The following is a 21182-nucleotide window of genomic DNA, read 5'->3' as shown; positions in this document are numbered from 1 at the left end:
CGTAAAAAAATCTACGTTTAGTATGACACATTAAGTACACTGCTATGTATCAATTTCCATAGATTTTATGACTATCGACGAAAAATAGGCATGAGATTTATAATTTATGCGCTCAAAATGACTTGGTCCGATAATTAGAAGTCATTTAACGTTGTAATAATTTATTCGTCAAACCGAAACGAGATCCAAAGCAATTTGCTACCAATGAATAAGTTGCTCTCGTAATAATAAAAGAGCATTTTTCATTTCGCATATACCCAATTAAAATGGAGACGCAATCTTGATTAACGTCTTAAAATTAATAATCGTCTGTCCTACATTTATTAGATTTTTTCATTTATTATAACAACTCTTTATGGCATCGATAAGCATTTTTTACTGTATTTATATTACTTTGGATTTTCATTTATTACATTTTAGAAATAACTATTTTATAAATAGACAAATATCAATTTATGCAATAGCCTAAATTACGTAAATTGTGAATATGATCTTACCTCATAGAATACAAAATGTCACCATGTTGACTGATACGTAAAAGTTTGTTGGGTACTGTAATTGTGTGCACGTAGGAGTGCTTGCCATTGTAGAAATACGTGTCTGGCCGCCATATTCTTTCCAGCATTTTGATGGACAAGGAAAGGGAGCGAATCGGGCCAAAAAACGACAGACGCGTGTCACGCCAATACTGCCTGAAGTAACAATCCATAGAGTAGTCCTGCGGGAACAGAATAAGAGTGTATTTTACAAGGATACCACGTATAGTCAGCCACTTACGGCTCTAGACATGTTCTTTATTACATTGCAAAATCTTGAAGTAAAAGGACTCGCATCATTTATTACCTATCCGAATGTTTTAAAATATATTTGAGATGTGCATTTTTTTCTAAAAATGTAACTGTGCAAAAACGTTCATCATATTTAATACGAATAACAAAAATGTAGTTAAATAACTAAATTCGAAATCGGAAGTGCGGCTTGCAAATATTTAAAATAAAATCTTGGAAAAATTATTCAGTGGCTTAAAGTAGACGACACTCACCATATCGAGTTCCGACACGGGTCCCATACTTCTGATTAAAATATTTGTTTGGACGACGGTTGGGTAACCTGCATACAAGGAAATATGCCATTACACGTTAAAAACATTTACGATGTCTTTGTGGTATTTACATAAATGCGATATCTGTACAGCTTTAAATACACTAATTTGACTTCAAACTAATAAATTTAAAATGAAAGTTGACGAAACTAAAAAAGTTTTTCGAATTGTTCATTTCTATACTTTTAAGTATTTATAAAACACTTATTTTTTAAGTTTTGGAACTTTCATTCAATTTAAGGATTTAATAGTTTAGTGCCGATTTATAACTGTACTATACAACTGTGCTCATAACATTAAACTTGTTTATATTGTTAAGTGAAAATCGTTTAAAGTTCGACAATCATTATCTTATTAAAAATCGGATACTTGTGTGAAAAGCCTAGTAACCTACGCTGGTTACTGGGGCGTTGAGATTGTTTGATTATGCGTGCAACAAAATTGCAAATGTTTTCACGAAGTCAGGTATCACAAGAGTCGTTATCTTAATTGTATAATTATTTTAGAGAAAAACTGTACCAATATAACTATATTTAGTAGATAAATTAAGCTCGTAATATTTTATTCCGTTGAAAAATATTTTCAAAACTATTCATAAGTCTTCCGTAATTAATTGTCAAGGGTACTTCTAATTAATTTGTTGTATTTTTTATTCTTCACAGTAGCTTCATGCTTATTAATTTAAAGTTATATTCAAACAGTTATACTTATTGCGCTTTTTGAAAATAAATCTATTATGACAGCTAACTGTGATTTTTACCTTTCCCATGCGTAGGTAGTTGAGAATTTTCATAGTTCTTTAATAAGTTTTCCAATACTGATGTAATATTTTTAGACACGGCGTCATTAATACTTCGCTTATGATTGTTTTTCCACACGTTTAGATTGTCATAATCCTGACTTTCGTTCAAAAAATTAGAGAAGAGTAATTCGTCGGAAATTTCGTCCCATTGTAGATCTGTGACATTTTTAGTGGTTGCGGAGAAAATCGTCGGAGTGTCTTGCGTTGCGGCGGCGTTGTGGGAATTCACGGAAGTAAGGGATATTGGAAATGTTCCATTTTTAGTTGTCAAGTATATTGCTCCTTTTGCTTCAGCTTCAAAACATCTGTTGACAACAATAGTTAAAGAATTAAAAACTAAAATTGCAATTTATTGTTGCTACAGACTCAACTGAAGTAAATTCAAATTAAATAAATTTAATTAATTAATTAATTCATTAATTCATTCATTCATTCAATCATTCATTCATTCATACATTCATTTCAGCAGTAAATAGGACGTCCACTGCTATCACGTCATACAATGTGGATTGTGGCGACATTTTTTTTCAAAAAAAGTTGTATGTTTAATTAAGGGGTAGTGCAAGCAGGTCATTGTTGCGGTATTTGGGAGAGATCTACGTATAGTAGTGGGCGTAGATTTGCTGATATGATTGTGATCATTAAAAATAAATTCAAATTTAAAAAAGAGAAGGTATCGATTTAATATTAATTTCAGATTAATCCTTAGAATAATTAGAATAAATGTTAATACGGTAAATATTTTCCCTCATCTCTGATTTTTTACGTAAATACACGAGTTTGTGTATTCAATATTTTAAAATGCAAATCAGCCAGGAAACAATGTCGTTCGGTAACAATTCAATAGCGATTTCCCCAACATTTTACGTAATTGCTCGAGTTGAACATGCATTTAATATAATTGCATAAATATTAAGCGATTTCATATTGCAGCGGTAGCCGCTACTGTTCTATGATTTTACAAGAACGTCCAGCGAAATGTTGGCATCGAGCCCACTACCTTACATTATATTTGTCTTATGTTAAACAGGGACGGTTTTGTTGTATATTTTATATTATTTGCGCACTCAACGTTTCTTGATGTGCATAAAAATGGTTTTATTTTTGTTTCAAAAAATCAGATGTGATGTTGACCTACATAAATCGACAACAGCGTATATATACGTATATATGTACAGTAGTAAACAGAAAAAGATGTCATCCTCTTAAAAAGTTCTAGTGTTACGTATATAACAAGCGTTTGAGTGTATAGACAGACTAAATTAAAATCATAAAATCGTTCAATTATATTTCGACGTCCATTGCAAGGCGTAGGCTTCCCCCATAGAAATCTATAGGTGGATATACCATACTCGTCTCGCTTGGCAGGCCGGTTGGCGATCACTGCGTGATATTTGTCCGTTAGTGACAGAGGACATTGCTGCCTATTTTTTGGAATCTTATTTGTAAACAGTTGCAATCCAAAATAATTAATGCTTAAATTGTAAATTATGTAAGATTGTATCCCGGGAATCGCACCCGCGACAATTACACGTGTCTGTCGTCTACCGCTGGGCTACTACTGCTCTCATAATTCATTGCTAGTTTAAAATGAATTGCTGCTTCTTTGCAGGTATTCAAACAGTTTTGAACCTTTTCTATATATAGGATATTCTGTAAGAAGAGAAAAAACGAGCATGCCGTTTATCTAATGGCGAAGAATACAGTTGATTATAATAGTGTGATTTTACAAAGGCTTTTGTTTTCAATATTATTGTACACAACATTTTATCTATACTCGCACTTAACATATGTATATTCATATAAACACTCATGATTGTTAACGTTTAATTTACATTTTGATCACATATTATGGATCCATAAATCATGACTTCTATGAAGCTGTAAAAGCTCTAAAGGATGTCATCACTGAACATCATCGAATATAGAGAATATGAAGAAAGAAAATTTACACGCCGCGTTAGTACTTAAACAGCTGGTTGTTGCCGAATTCAAAATTCAAAAATTCTTTATCAAACACAGAGTAGATTACAATTATTATTTTTTTCAATAAATATTGTGTTCAAACCATGGTATAACATCAACACAATATAACATCGCTTATATAAGTCTAGACGAGTCTATCACATGTTCAGATATTATATTGTCTCAGACCTGTGAAGAACAGGGGAAAAGTCAGCGGGATTATGTATTTTTCTTAAAGAATATAGAATTATAAATAAGTATAATATAAATTGAAATAAGTTGGATCATTCCCCGTGTGTTATCTTTTATAAAATTAATACAGGGTCACCTGTTACCACACAAATGTTCTTTTAAATTTATTGATAGGAGCTTTCTGAATATCATTTGGGATAATATTGTAAAAACACATATGTATTTACAATATAGAAAGATTTATTACGACGAAGTCGAGTAAAAGAGTTCATCACGAATCTATTTTACAGTAAGTTAATAAAATTTAAATTAGTTATAATAACGACGTGCATTATACATCTATTATATGTAGCAATAATTCTTGATAGGCTGAAATCGTTATTTAAAACTAGACTCAATGTGACTTCTGGCTAATAAAGTTACCGTAGCTTTCATAATCTCGATATTGCCGCTTCATGTGACACTAATCATACTTAATCAGGGTAGCGGTCAGCCGACGAGAGGAAATGAAACAGATTTCCCAGACCATTTGAATCTCTCCCGCAGTTTCTACATTTAAGGATTAAAATTGATTTGTGTACGATGCTAATCGAAATAAATTTCAATTAATTTCTTTTGTTTTTGTCGCGTTCTCCTCTTGGTAGGTTTTTTTTTTACAATTTAATAATGTTTTCACTTCCATTTATTTCTTTTTACTCTTTTCTTTTCCGTCAGAATCTCAGTAATAAAATCCTCTATTTTTCTTTACAATATATCACATTCCTCTGGCTTTAGTAAGAAAGGTAATATACCGAGTGACTTCTTCTATACATTACCTTTCTTGCTTTTACTTCGCTCCCTAAATTTCACAGTAGGTTTCCTTGGTGTTTCCTTTCATATCAAAGTGCAATTGAATTTTTGTCTTTAATATTAAATCTCCTATTTATCTATCTAATTACATTCTTATACAATTTTAATATTTTTTTAATTATAATATATACCCGACCCTTACTGCTACGTTTTATTTTTCTCTATTGTAACCAGTACGATCTATTTTCTGAATTTTAGCAACGAAGCGTTAGGTTTTTCGTCTTCCACCAAGGAGTCGATGTTTCCTAATTGAATCCTCTCTCTTTTTTCGATTTTCAACTTCGTTCTCTGTCTTCCGAACACGGGACAAGTGCGATCAAGTGCACCACGGTCTCGTCCATAGGTGGGTCACAGATGTGCAAGGGACGAACCCCTCGTGCCCTCATGTTTGGGCTAGAACTGTGTCCAGCTCCACTGTAAGGAATGCGCAGTAGGCCGCTTTGGCGTCGGGGAAGATTCATTTATTATTTATACATAGTGTAAAGAACACTCTTCACTGGAAAATATATTATATTTTATTGGATCGTTTGCACAGCGTCTTCACTCAGCGCTGATTTACAGCATAATCCCCATACTGTACGTAGTCGGTCATTGAATACTCTCTGTAATTACCTCTACAACTAACACGAACGGCTTTTTAAAATATTTTTATATTAGAATAGGTGTCAACATAAGATTATTTAAAATTTATTACATTCCAAATGTCCGTCTTTATTTTTGACACATTACTATTTCTAGTTTCTGCGGCTACTCATCAAAAGTTCCACACACCACCAAGATGAGGTATGAGGTCTTGTTAGAACATAGTTAAGCCTCCAAGAGGGTCAGTCTTCATGTCTGATGAAGTCATAGTCTTGTGTGTTGGTACAGTGTTCTGCTAGAATATTCACGGCCACCCTTGTAAGAAGGTGTGAGACACGACTTTATCAATATATTCTAAACTGTGTCTTGCTAAACGCTGGCGTTGATTTTTACTCCTTTCTCACAAAATATTTTTGTGCAAATGACAATATTTAATGATCGGGTATGTAGTATCGGTTAAAGTTAGTGTTGTTAGCATTATAGCTCTTTTGGCTTCATCGGAAATGAGCTTCCGGAAGTATGACATAAAACTTGCGAAGTCTGAGAGCTATGTCAGCCGCGTTAGTTATGTACGATATTTAGTAGACTAGAGTTATATTGTTCGAGAACATTATATATATATATATATATATATATATATATATATATATATATATATATATATATATATATATATACATATATACAAAGTTTGATTATAATTTCGATCAGAAATCTATGATATCTATTAAAGTATTCCGACACGTACAATAGACTCTTAAAGATATCTGTGATTTTTTTCATTTATTAATAATTATATTTGTTAGTCATGCGGTAAATGTAAGGTATCTATATGTTAATATTGTAAATATGCGTGTTACATTATACATGTAATAAAACTTGATTTGTTTGAGACAAGTTTTGAAACAATTTTTATGCATAAATTTATAATTGAGCAGTGGTAGCCCAGTGGTAGAGGATCAGTCCACTAGTTAGTTAGAGTTACGATCGTATGTAGCGGGTTCGATACACAGGATACAATCTTATATAATCCACACTATGTGCATTAATTACATAGGATTGAGACTTGCCACACATAAACAAATTTCCAGAGGATGAGCAGAAGCGTCCTCTGCGTACGTATATACAATCATCGATATCTTTGGTCTATGGGCTGTAACGAAGGCGAATGTATAAAACGTTATTTATCTTTTGATTTTTGTGTACTCGGATGGAAAGTATCTCGGAAACAATCTATGTACCCAAGCACATTCCTTTTGACTACAAGCTTTTAAAAATGAGAAAAATCTTTTAGTAAAATGCTGTATGTAGAAAGCTGTAGATGTAGGTACATTCATGGGTCCGTAATTGAAATCTGACACGCTTTGATTGCGCCTTCTATGAATGAACGATCTTGATTGCCGGCTCCTCGGGGCCGATATGTTTTCGTTCTAGTTGCTTCTTCGTGTTCGTAGCGCAGAGTTCTATTATATTTCTTTCCGAGAAATATTTTTTACAACAAAAAATACTAGGGACACTTACTATTTCATATATTAATAAATTCCTTAAATATTAATAAAGTAGTAAAATGCTAAAAACAAAAAGTAAAAACATAGAAATAGGTCTTTTATACGATACTTTGTTCGCTGGACTGACTTAAATACCTGTATAACTTCTTAAATGGCTCTTTTGAAAGCAAGTGGAAGGGATAGATGAGATTAGTAAGCATCAATAATTGAAAAGTTAGTTAAGGATGTGCCTACACGCTGTTACCTTTTTAAAGGTTATTGAGTGAACGAGAACAAACAGTAGGAGAGCAAATCCAGATATGAATGTAAACGCATCCTTAGATTGCCGGATTTGATTCTTACTGGTGAAATGTTGGTCCGCGTTATAGCGACAGCTTTTAGTCAACGAAAATACTACCGAATCTAAGCTTTAGGCAGTACATAAAGTGGCCTCAGGGAAATTTGGAGTTTGGTTTTGGACACAGATGAAGAATAAAGCGATTTAGTTTCACTGTCTTCTTTATATAACATTTAAAAGCACAGCCTATATCAGTATTGTTTCGTGAATAATCCGAAATAAAATATAACTTGGATTAATAATCTTTCTTAAATAATATTTAACAGAATACTTAAAAACAGATTTTCCAGCACAAAGTTTATTGCATCACACCCAATATCAGAACGATCAAGCGATCTTGATAATTTGTTAAGGAAAAAAGAAAAAGTCATAATGTACTAAATTTAATAAAATGATTGTAGTAATTTATTTCAGGAACGGCGATATCTTCTGGTTTAGAAATAACAAGGTTTAATGGGCGACCCTACAATAAAGTTTTAAGAATTTTGTCCGCACATTTTTTTTACTATTTTCTAATATTTCCACCCGTTCCGTCAAAGGTTTGTGGCTCTAAGAGTGGTGTAACTAGGTCTCTACTGAGATGTTTTATTGTTTCGTGACAAAAGGAATGCCGAGACACATGTGTATATGTATAAATAGCACATAGGCAAGGCCGCTGGTGAAACCTTCTATTTATCAAAATAGATTTAAGCTGTGAAATATCAAACATTTCTATTAATTATAATTTGTAACACCAAGCGTGAAACGTGCACTTATATTTAGTTAAATGACACAGAGTTTTTTTTTTTAATTATCCAGTTTTAACGAATAAAGATTTTCGTCATAACATAAAAAAAATTCCTGTCTAAAGATTAAATTGCTAGTCAATCTTAATCCTATATTAAAACGATTAACACAATTAAAATAATATTATTATGACCAACGGATCAATTTAAAAGTAAGTTTTATTATTTTTTTACCGGAGTGACAAAAAAATGTTTATTTGATGTGTACCCTTTTTTTGTAAATATGTCATCTGTTGTTATGTAATCTATACATAGTAAATTTTAGTTATTAATAAATTCTATCCAATTATTAGTTTATAGTATTTAACTAAAGCTTTACTTAAATGTAAAATCGGGTATCTTGAATAAAATAGTTCGAAAGCGTCCCTAGTCAGTCTTAAATCTTGTCTAGGTAAAACGGATTGGAAACCTAGTTTAAATGGCTTTAATTTTATGCAATAGGAAAAACTAAAATTCAGGTTAAAAGTGTGGCATTACCAGTGTAAGAACTCTAAGGGCCATTTAAACGCGTGGGTCGTGTTCTAGTATTAGTAATGTGTTAATATAATTGTGTATAGGTAAGCGGTAGACTTTAAAAGCTATTTTCTAGAAAATGCATAGAAAGTAAAACTTAGCTCTTCCTAAATTCGTATGTTTTAGTTAAATCGTATTATCGTAATCCAACTTTAGGATGTTACTTAAATGTTATATATTGTTTAACACTTCCCCCGCGTTCTGGGTTCCTAGTAATCGAGAGTTAAGACAACAGATACAAGAGAGTAGTTTAGATGTACTAATAAAACTTTTCTCTTAGCACCCACATGTATGTTTTAGTCAGAGGAATACCACTATTCCGATTTTAAATTCGAGATTCGAATCACGTAAATATAAATACGTAGTTGTCACTTTTTAAAAATAATAATTCCTTTGTGTATGTTAATAATAACATTGATCACTTGAGTTGAAACTGTAAAAAAATATACAGGGTGATTGGTTATAGGTGTATAAGCTTTAAAAGCGTAAATGTATTCGCTCATTTTATAACTAACTTTATTTGAAATCACAATTTTATACGAGTTTATTGGTTAAATAAAGCTTTAAATGCTGCACATTTGCTAAAAAATCGCTTTAACGAATAAAATACTACTTTCAGTCACTCTGTATAAAGTGATCATTCTGAAATATGTTACTTTAATTCAATTTTTTCTATTTGAAATGCGACAGGCCACTAGCTTACAAAGTCCAATGTGCAGGGACCAAGTGTAACCAATAATTAATTTTAATAAGCCATACGTTCAAAACAATTCGTTATTAAATTATCATTACGTTATTTATTACTTCTAAAATAATTGATTTTTGGATACAGTAGTACCGTATGTTAATTAACAGCAAATGAGTTACATTTACATTTACACCCTTTGAAGCCTTTATACCTATAACAGACCATCCTGTATAAATAATTTTAGTATTTTTTTAACATGATTGGATGTAAAATGAAAGTAATAGTTAATTAACTTATAAGTTAAAAATGAACTATGACATAGGGAAGTCACAACGTGGTTAACAAAATTATGTATATCTGTCACAATCGGGCTAAATAAATAATATTCCATATTAACATATTTGGAAATAAAAAGTTTTTTCTTTATTATAAAAGCCTATATTATGTGTAAATGATTTAATATTACTAGTTTAATATTAGAATGATTTGAAACATTTTCTTAAGCAAATTTGACATCAGGCTTATTTGATTTCTTTGATAGTAACGATAAGAGCGTAAAAATCTGCTGATGACAACGCAAATGACCCTTACATTCATGAGGACTCTTGTCTTGTAAAAGTGCGGCAAATTTTGAACTGTCATCGATCGTACTTTTGATGTTCTAGATGTTTCTCGACGACTTGATAGCCTTGTCAAATTAATAACGCAAAGCTCTTTAGTTCTTGAGTGTTAAAAATCTATAGAAAACCCAAAAAAAAACCTATGTGTATATGTAGAGTAGTAATCCCCGAGATGTTATTAAAATGCGTAAAGTCAGCACTGCTAATACGAAAACATGATGTGTATTTATAATTTTAACTTCGTTTAGTTATTTTTACGAGCAGTATATCAGTATGATGGCTTGAACACGAACGAACGCCGAGCCCGCTTAATTCAGTTGAACGAGATGAATTTTAATTTCTTTAAGCCAACATAGCCAAGTAAACAAATTAAAATTATCGTCCAACAAATAATCGTTTTTATTATATAACTTTTACCAGATTGAATTTTTTAACCATTTTCATTGTTATTTACGTTTCATTTTTTTTACTCAATAGTAATTTGTTATCACTGACAGAATTATTAGCTTGATCGAAACGTTTACATCATGAGACAGATAGTCGTTCTGAATCGTCGTGAAATCGTCATTTAAGAGAAGTTTACATTATTCTACATATTAATTCTAAATATTAACCACGAGTCTACAAATAATAGAGGGGTGTAACACGGAACAAGTTACCTGAAAATGTAACTCCACTACCACACTAAATAGATGCCTTGAAAAGTAAGAAAATAATTAATTAAATGGAGATTAACAGGATACACGAATAAGCCATAGGCTTTCCCCATAGATCGCCACCGTGATCGGCCTCACGCTGGCCGCATCCAGCAAGTTCCCGAGACCTTGACTATTTTGTTAAGGCCTAGTTGGATACCCAGGGCCGGATTTACGCACGGGCCAAAGATGAGTTAATATTTCTATTTAGGACTTAAAAGGTTAGGATTCCCTTTTTTTTTTTAAAAAAAATGTGTTTTAAAATTGAGTGAAATATGGCTAATTCAATTAGGCGTAAGAGCGAATTCGTTAATCCCGCTCGGGTTCTACCTAGTAGGGTAGTAGTAGTAGGGTAGTAGTAGGGTAGTACCTACTCATGCTGCGTTTACTGGCTCGTGGTCGCCACTCGAGAGTCTTTTCTCGTCGGCTATTGCACGAGCTGATGTTACCCGTCATATATTTTGTTTATACACATTTTAAAAATTACTATTTCTGACCATAGTAATGATAAGTCATGGCGAAAGGGCTTGAGTACTTATTTCACCGATTTAATTGAATGTCGACAAATTTTAAAAGACAACGGAATGAAACAAATTATTTCTGCTGTTAGTAAATTAGTTATATTGCTTAGTGACTACATAAATTGTTGATAATGTCCCGTCTCGTTCGTAAACATGCAAAACAGAAACAAATTCGACAAATCAATGTTTCAATTAAACGAAGTACAATTTTAAAATAAGAAACTGCGGGTAAAATTCTGGCATTCTAGGCACGGCATCAAGGTATTCTTTTTCCTTCCATATTCAACTTATTAAAACTCTTTGGCTGTTTAGTGTCGATTGCATTTCCATGTATTCACCGAAGATGGAAAAAATGTTTGCGATAACAAAAAGTAGACTTGACGTATATTCTCTGCAATCGTTTGCATTTTTGATATTACGATATACTGAACAGGAATCTGATAATATTGCGAGAAGGTGGCCCAATATAACCATAAGTCCGGCGAAAAACGGATATTCATCGGCGAATATCTTTGCCAACGCATACACTATTATTATCAATAAATTGTTTGCCAATGATAGATTAATATTTTTAATAGGCATAAAAGTTTTTTTCTTCTTAGACGCGCTGCTTTTCTTTTGTAACTCTGTGCCACATTTTGTAAGCGATATTTTCATCTTAATTTATTGCATTGTTAAATCAATTTCACTGCATGGATATAAGTTCATTTTGCGCAAGTAGATGAATGAATGTCACTAAAAGTATTTATAAAAAAAACTGGAATTTATGTTAAACCATATCAGGTTTTTGGTAGAAAATTTATGACTTATGTCAAAAATGACAATTAAATACACTTTTTACATAACTACCAAGTAGGCGAAATAGACTCTGCACATGTATTACTTTTTAATTTAATTAATATTATTTATTGTACACGCTAAAATGCACCTAAAAATTATCTAATAATAAACAAAAAAAAAAAACAATGGGCGGACTTATCACACTAGACTATCTCTGCAGACAACCGTAGTATAGAAACAGGAGAAATATAAATGGCTCATTAATGTGTACAAACATACATATATGCAAACGTACATACAACATTATTCATTATATTTTTTAATAATATTAATTTATAAAAAATGTAAATTATTACATTATATCTATTATATATTTTTTACATTTTTTGTCTGCAAGATTTTTCATCTTTTTTTTTAAACCTTACTGAGTACTTTTGTAGACTACTAAAACCATTGACGTTCATACTGTTCATTTTAGTATCGATAAAGGGAATTTATGAACAAGTAGAATTTATATTTATCTTATCTTTTATTAGTTATTAGCACCATTTTAATCGTTTAAGTTTCTAACAAGTCTGGTTTTGAAATTTAATTATAGATGTTTGAATTATTCCCAATAAAACGCACCTCCCAATTTAAATCCCATGCGCTTAAAATAATCTTGCTAGTAAATATTTCTTTAATGAAATATATAATGTGTGTTTGGCAAAATATATTTTAAAAATCAAACGAGAAATGTCATAGTAAACATATAATATTCAAGATTTACTCATAACTTTGTAAAGCTGATAAGAAATCGTAGACAAATGAAAACAGATTACCGAATAAGAAAATAAGATTTACAATTCGTAATTTCGGCCTTTCCGACGACAACTTGTTTGGATCAGATAACACGCAGAGATGACCAATAAGTACTACTGCACTTGGCAGCGGTGGTTGACAAAATTCGTAATGGTCTAACGCGAATCCGAGAGCCATGAGCACTTGTCCGAAGTGAGGTAAACATTTCTGTATTATCTGTGTGTACTTCAAATTCACCATTAGTTTAGCGGTGTATTACTCTCACTGTTTATACACGTACATGACGATTCAAAAGTGATGATTTTTTCAGTAATTATGGTTATCGTAAAGCTAGCAATAAATTACTAATGTTTATGTGCTTGAATCAGATGACATTGTATTTGTGCAGTTGAAATCATAAACAGTATACAACTTTATTCCGCATTTAATGCTAACGCTTCTGTTTAATCATCTTAAGTATACATCATTGGTCACGGTCATCATTTTGAAATATTAATCGAAATTCTAGATTTCTAGAATTATTTGTTTGTTGTAAAATTAATGCGTAGTTTGTTTAAAATTTTTAATCTTCTGAATTATCTCTGATTTAATCCATTTATCATACTACTGTTACCTAATTGTTAACTTAAATTTTCGATCATTCTTTCCAAATTGTTGCAAACAGTATTTGAAATAATTTTTATTGATTTTTATGTAAACGAAAAATTGACATGAAATTTATTGGTTGTCAGTTATGACAGCTTTCTCTCCTTATAATATAGAAGCTGTAATCTGTAGAGTATTTTTTAAGGTTATGAATTGTTGTAAATAAAATAAATAAAATGTTTTTTGCAGCTTAATTATAGCACTTGAAAAAGGAAAAAATGATGTAAGTATTGTAAGGTAATAAATTACTCTCTTATAAATGTTTTTTTATTAATTGCAAATAATATATATCTTAGCATTTTTTTTGCTAAATTTGCTATATTGAAAGTATATTTTCTAAATTTTGTTTCACATATGTAATGATTTTACACACAACAAAAGGAATCAGCGTAAGAGAAGAAATATTGTATTTTTTTCTGATCATATGCGTAAATAATTTTATGTTTACATTTACTACACTTGTAATAGTTGTTAGTGGTTATTCTTGACATTATGGATTATTTTATATTTGACGCATGGTACACGAGGTTCATAACATGTTTGACATGTTTTTTTTTATTTTTTTAATAAGAAATTCCGCATTAACACTAGGATATGAAAAAGAATCGCCAAATCTTTTCCTAATTGCAAAAATCGAGAACGGCTTAAACAATTTTGCTAAATTTTATTTCTATATTTATCTTATAAATTATTTTCATTTCAGGTGCGAAAGAAGTTTCCAATGGCGTTAAAAACAGATTGATTGGGAGGAAAATATTAAAACCAACCGTTTTTTTTCATAGATTAAATTTAAACGCCAGTCCTAAGTCTTTGAAAATTAGACGTCAACACAAGAAAAAAAAATTGCGTCTTTGTATAAAATAGTAAAATATATTGTGTGTTACAAAATATAAAAAAATAAATTAAAAATTACGATATTAAATCATTAAACGAAGTGATCGATAAAAAAGCAATTACATTACTTTAGAATGCTAATGATTAGTAATTACCACTGTGTTCTAATAGTAATGTAGTGATGAAATAAACAATTCTTTCACTGACGTGGAGGCGTTTTTAGGTGACAATATTCTGTGAGACGTAAATATCCGACGAGAAAAATATATTTTGATTTTTATGGTAAGGTGCAGAATTTTTAGTTGTCAAATATAAATTGTATTTAAAATTGAAAATAAATTCGTCCTTGTGTTTTCGCATAACTTGCAAAAAAATATTCAATCTTAGTTATGTTCGCACACATAGGTTGTAATTATCCTACTAAATTTCACCAAGTTTGTCAAAAAATAAGCTTAAATTGATATCAAGCATTAAATTATATGTTAGTTGTTAACACGGTCTCTTATTACGGACCTCAGTCCCAAAGAGCCCAGTTAATTGATAAGTTAAAAATACGCTCGACGCATGCGATCGTCAAAATACACGATGTATCGTTTCAGTCTATAGACACCTACTACAAGGTATAGGCCACTGCTAAAGGTTTATACAGGGGAAATATCAGAATTGACATGCTTGGCACGAAGGTTGGCAATCGTGGTGTGGTATTATGGCAGGCATGAAGGCGCTGCTGCCCATCCTCTGGAAACTGGCAGTGGTAATCCCATATAATTTACATACAAAGTGTGAATTATATAAGACTGTCACAGGAATCGAACCCGCAGCCTACAATCGAAATTCTCAGCACTGTACCGCTATGCTAACACTGCTCGACAATACGATCGTCAAAAGATAATATATTAAAGTCAATGTAAATTAAAAAATGATATCTATATCTTACATATTTTTAGGGATTTAGAAAGTACTCTCTATTAGTACATTATTTAGAGTATCTTGAGCTTATCTTTTAGGTTGATTTTGTCATTGTCATTAAAAGCGATGACGATGTTTTTTGACAAGACAAGTAATTACTAGAAATGATTCTGATAACTACATATTCTATAAATGATAAACTACATACATATACACAAGATAATTAATATACTATTCTTATTATAATATATTTTTAAATAAACAACATTTAAATGTCAACGCGTATCTATGTGTATACTTATATGTATATATTATAAATTGTTATAAAATAAGCCCTTTGCTTGCTTACATATTTTTCCGACGTCTCTGATGGATTTTCTTTAAAACAATTTGGAACCCCTCATGACCCGCCTTGCGTTTTATTTTGATGACCTGTTTATTGAAGTCTTTTCCGACGAATTTCAATTTAAACTGGTACAAATAGGTCCGGATTTTTAAATACGAACAATGTACACTTGTACTGAATTGAATATTTATTATACTAATAAATTATCATTCTGTTGGCCCTTCCTTTCTTACATCTACAAATCGAATAGGAAACTAATACGATCTATTGCGAATTATTTGGTCTCTTCTCGTGTATAAAGCCTTATACATTAAAGCCAAGGAAAACCTGAAGATGACCACCTGAGTACTAAGTATATCAAAAAGACCAGAATTCTCCAAATTAAGCCACTGGTTCTCTTTGATACTGCACACACGATGTCTTAGGCGTGTTACTGAAGAAGGCTGAATATCTCATAGCAGTCAAGTAATACCGCAGTTACATGAAGATGATAAAAACCCTCCACCATCAATGGCCCTTTACGTCTGGCTTTGGCTACTTTAGTCGTATTGGAGATACGTTATAGCAGAATTGTTATTTTTTTATATCAACATCATTGTCGTCCACAGCTGGACATAAGTCTTCTCTATTTATTTTCAATAGGAATAATTGGAAGCCTTTAAACGACCATAATAAAGTCGTCAGTGATCTGTGACCTCCACTTCTTAAGGCCCCAGCGGCCATCACCTCTTAGAGCAATAGATACTACTTTTGTAGTTTTATTAAACATTCACTTAATCTAAAGTATTATAGGATAAATTTATTGTCACGTGTGTCGTATTTTTCATTGTAAGTTAAAAATCAACTACACAAATTCAGTGTCAACTACCCGAGTTCCGCGATGATCGATAGCTACGTGGCAAGTGGTTGCAAGAGCTGGTTGACATTGAATGACGTTATTCATGGCTCGATAATTGGCAGTCTGTCAACTTTGCCCTTGCAAGGAACACTACACGATGTTGATACCGCAAGCTCGTTCATTAAGACTTCTCTTTTGAATAGCGTAGGCTTAATTAGGTTTTAACTCTATGGACTATAATAATGTAGCTAAAGTTTCAGTATCAATTTAAAACTTGGATGGAGAATAACTTTATTGTCTTATAAGAGTATAAAATTTTCAGCACATTATAAGATGCAATAGAATAGAAAAAAAATATGGGCTACAGATACAGGTAGATAAAGTAATACAACATGATACATAGGATGGTGCGAGGGCCGTTGTCTTTTCAGCCCATACATACCAAAAACAAGGCATAAGTCTCCACCGAAGCTATTTATAGGAGGATATACTATAATCGCCTCACTTGGCAAGCACCTCTCTACCCCTGGGTCACTGTTCAATGGTGTGTAGGTAGTTTTAATTATATAATAATTTACAGCGCATCGGTTCGAAGATGCGATCCGTTTTTGTACATCTTTGATATCTTCATTCTTTCACTAGTCTTCGGCAAGACGATGCTTAAGTCATACCATTTCTAACACGATATGTAATTATTTTTCTGTCTTTTTAATTTAAAAGTTGTTTAGTTTCTGTTATCAAAGATTTAATTTTAATTGTATTTATCTTATAAGTACTCTAATTGTTTGCTCATCTTTAACTATAAGCCAACAATTTTAGAGTCCATCCGGTTTTCATAGTTGAAAGTTTTCCAAATTTTAAATAAATAAAAAAAACAAAGTATGCAACTTAAACTAAACTTTGGCCTCCAATCAGCGAAGGCTGTTTAGTGCGGTCCCTCTAATCAAGGAAACAGATTCTATGATAAATTCAAGTTTTTAATCAATTTTGTTTACATTTACTAACTTCCGTGATTAAATAATAATAAGTGTTTACATAATGTAGACTTTACTGCTGTTATCTTTCATGTTAAATGAAATTGGCTATGTAATAAGTTCTTTGAAAAGTAATCGTACGAAAGGAGGAAACCCCAGGAAATTAATAAAAAAATCTAGGACACCTATTTAAAATTAATTGACACAAAAATTTTACAAATTTTATCAACCCTGTGATGTTCTTTACATTAGAAATATCTACTTCTCAATTTTTTATAAAAAATGAAAATAATTTTACCCTTCTTTAAACAACAAACATTAAGTCATATTGCTGTGGCCGGATTATGATAGAAAATAGCAATCAAGTCATGTACTTACAATTATTACTCTATCGAGCTTTACGCGTCTTTGCAGCTTGTGGTTTTCATTCATATTTTTTCAGTTTAGCCTCAATTTCGGGTTACGTTTATTTATGTGGAAAGCCTGTACATACGAAATTATATGTCGGAACGCGGTAACTTCAAATAATGCCGATAGATGGCTCTAATTGTATATAGCCACGCGTGAGTGTATTTTATAATTTTTAAATAACAAATCAAAAATCAATGACGACACGCCTTATAAATTTCTGAAAAATATATTTACACAATTCGGGCCATTAAATTTTGAAAAGTAGGTAGAATTATTGAGGGAATTGTTAGCAAGAAGTAAAACAAATAGAAAATTAGTGACAAGTTAGTTTAGTGGCAATAGGTCAAGGCTAGTTACGTTGCATCCAGAAATAACGAAAGAAATGCTTCATACCGCTTCAATAAGTATTCCAGAACACCCTACTTGCTTATCGCAACGATGTCTATATAAGGACCTTTTCAAAATGTCGACCCTATTCATCTTAAGGGTATTTAGACGAGGGCTCTTTGAAAGTTCGCTACGTTTGGTCGTGAAAAAATTTACAACTTCGCAGTAAATTGATAAGTGTGATCGAAATATCTCTGCTGCAAATGTAAACTTTATCTTCTACAAGGAAGTGTAAAATATTTTGATTTTTTTTAATTTTATTAATAACAAATCGTATAGTCGGTAACAAGTTACGTAATTATACGTATTATACTTATTGAACTTAAGTTTTAAAATATTTCACTCGTGTAACGTCTACTACTGAGCCCAAGCTCATAGCCCTTCTTCATAGATTTCAGTAGGATGGGTTGAAAAGGTCCTGCAACCAGCGTCTTTCGACGACGTTAATAAGCGCATTCTTGTCGATGGACGTCTTACACTGTTCTTGTCGTTCCCTGGTCTTTACTCTAGAACTTAAAGGCCCCAGCAGCCATCCGTTCAGCGCTTTATGAGGCCTGCTCGCTGTCCGGTGACTGTAAGCTTGCTTGCGTTTAATAGAGCCCAGTGTGAGAAACCATGTTTGAGTGCCGTAAATCATAATTGGCGTCAAACGTCGGTCTTAAACTTTTGTCTTAAATTTTCGATTTGAGGCCCAAAGAGTTCTGTTATCTAGTTTGAATTTTTATTTACGTTCGAAAATTGAAATCCTGTTTTAAAATCGGTAATAACATTCTTTGATTATAAATAACTGTCGTTATAAACCATAGAATTTTAAAGTAAAATCATCGGGGGTAAAATTTAATTACTTTGTAAACGTAGCAATCAGACGTTATAGGAAAAGTCAGATAGGTATCGTGTATATAAATCGTTAATTATGCGACGTGAGCAAAACGTAAATGAGGCGTTCTCTTCATTTAGTTAGTATTAGTTTGTTTTTATAGAATTAAAATTTAAGAATTTGCGAATATAGAACCATTAAAAGGATTAGTTTTTGGAAACGCAATGAGTAGGTATGAAATTTATTTCTCCTATACGAAGTTATAAAGGTAAAAATATATTTATTATTTTTAGTTATAAACATAATTAGGTAAAACGAAAAAAAATAATTACTCGGTTTCTCCATGTATATCCAGACGTAACAAATGTAGTTTCTATATTAGTTAACTAAATATATTACAATTATAGGTCAACATTACAAGCGAAATGAGACATGGCACTGTTCATTCATCAAATTCGGTCAAGTGGAAACAAAGTGTCAAAGGTACAGACACATTCATAAATTTTGGCTTTTTTTAAATAAAAAGATGCCAAATTTTAATGCAAAGCCTTTCTTAAAATTAACCGACACCTTCGCGTTTAGTAAAAGTCGTAAAATTAACCTGATACACAGAAGGTGCCCTGAACAGTATTGTCACAAAGATCATAATTAAAGTTCATGACACTATAAAAAATTATATATTTTTTAATAATCATTAAAATTCATATATTTTGCCGGCTCAATTAACAGTCCCAAGCGTCAGTTTTTATTGTGTCTATTTTAGGATACCGAAAACGTAAGGATTCTGTCTATCAGTTATAATACTACCAGACTGGTGTTGTGCGCCTCAGTTATACGTGCGGCAAGACCGGCAGAGTATCGGCCGCTCCGTTCTGTCAGCTGTGAACGCTTACGGCGGCGTTATGGTATTTTTTCTTAGGGCACATCTGCTCAACAAGTTATAGTATTAATATGTCTCCCAAACTATTAATCGCTTTCTAAACAATCAGATTAAACCAAAACAGATGTACACCAGTCACCAGAGGTACAAAAAAATAGACTGGTATTTGAAGAAGTGACGGCTGCCATAAATGTTAAAATTAAGAGGTAGGATGGTCCTTGTAAATAATAATAAAATGCATATGAAGTTATATCAGAGACAGACAGAGAGTATCAGATGGTGATCCAGATTGTAAAGGACGTGGCATATAAAAGCTAAACAAGGAATGTTTGCTTTAACCATATACCGAGCTGTGGTTGACCAGCGATAGAGGACTAAGACTTGCAACTTGCGGCCGCGGGGTCGATTTTCGGGATATAATTATAAATAATTCACAATTTGTGTCTTAATTGTAAAGGATTGCCACTGCTTACTCCAGAGGATGGGTAGCAGCGTTCTCTGCGTAACATAATACCACACTGTAATCGACAACTGGTCCGCCAAACGTTGCGATTATGGCGTATCTCCCCATAGATATATTTGGCTAAAACGACGACATTATACCGACGGACGCAAGACTGAAACATATTTTATCGATGCTTTTTAAAATTAACGTGTCATAAATATATTTAATAGTAGTTTAAATAGGGGCTAATTATTGCAGTAAATACAAACAACCTATCCTTAACTTACCTACTCTTTTCGATATGAACTATGTAAGAGGCGTTATACTTCGCCAAAATGTTACTTTGGTGATATGTCGATGAGACGATGTTTTTTGATATAATGTCCGGACACGTATAATTTCATCTATATATTTTTGACTAATTTGCAGGCTAGATATTGTAATATATTCATCAACTATTCTTAAATTAAAAAAGAGTAACTGTTGACTTACTAGTCGGCTGATAGCAGATCAGCATTCTGTGTGGCTTATATAATGTTAAAATAATTAACGATTTAAATGTGCTTGCGTACTTAAATAGAGATACTTTAAATTTGAAAAATTTACATGATTTTTTCCATTTAGCAATGGCCTTAAAGTCTTTGTTTTCTTAAACCTTAAAACACGTTAAATATTATATAAGGATAATAAAATTTACAAGTGCATGAAAAAGGATCTAGATAAATGAGAGGTACGTTCAACCTTTTTTCATTAGTTATAACAACTTTGAACTCTGTAATTAAAAAGTAAATCTTCATAAAATGTTTGTATAAAATAAACGTTTTTAAAAAAGAGATGAACGAAAGATGTTACGCCGATGTAATGTAATCCTTTAATACCTTTTATAAAAATGCTTCACGACTGTTTTTCTTGGAGAGCTGCTACAGATATAAAAATAATATCTTTGAAGACGTTTT

General features: G+C 31.8%; 1 protein-coding gene across 1 annotated transcript in view; it reads right to left on the bottom strand.

The window, feature by feature from the left end:
• The window catches only part of LOC137928950 (gamma-aminobutyric acid receptor subunit alpha-6), a 28221-nt gene extending 9500 nt beyond the window's left edge, over positions 1-18721 (bottom strand). Inside the window, exons 1-4 of the mRNA XM_068771958.1 lie at positions 18562-18721; positions 1863-2240; positions 1043-1110; positions 498-718 (exon numbers count right to left, since the gene is read on the bottom strand). Coding sequence (XP_068628059.1) covers positions 498-718; positions 1043-1110; positions 1863-2240; positions 18562-18721 — 827 coding nt within the window. The remainder of the gene's footprint in view (positions 1-497; positions 719-1042; positions 1111-1862; positions 2241-18561) is intronic.
• Positions 18722-21182: the final 2461 nt, after the last annotated feature.

Source organism: Battus philenor, unplaced genomic scaffold (genome assembly GCF_028537555.1).
Source record: "Battus philenor isolate CCGP_79_NKW_IND1 unplaced genomic scaffold, ilBatPhil1.0.hap1 SCAF_4, whole genome shotgun sequence".
Lineage (NCBI taxonomy): Eukaryota > Metazoa > Arthropoda > Insecta > Lepidoptera > Papilionidae > Battus > Battus philenor.
This window is presented reverse-complemented; position numbering and strand designations above follow the sequence as displayed.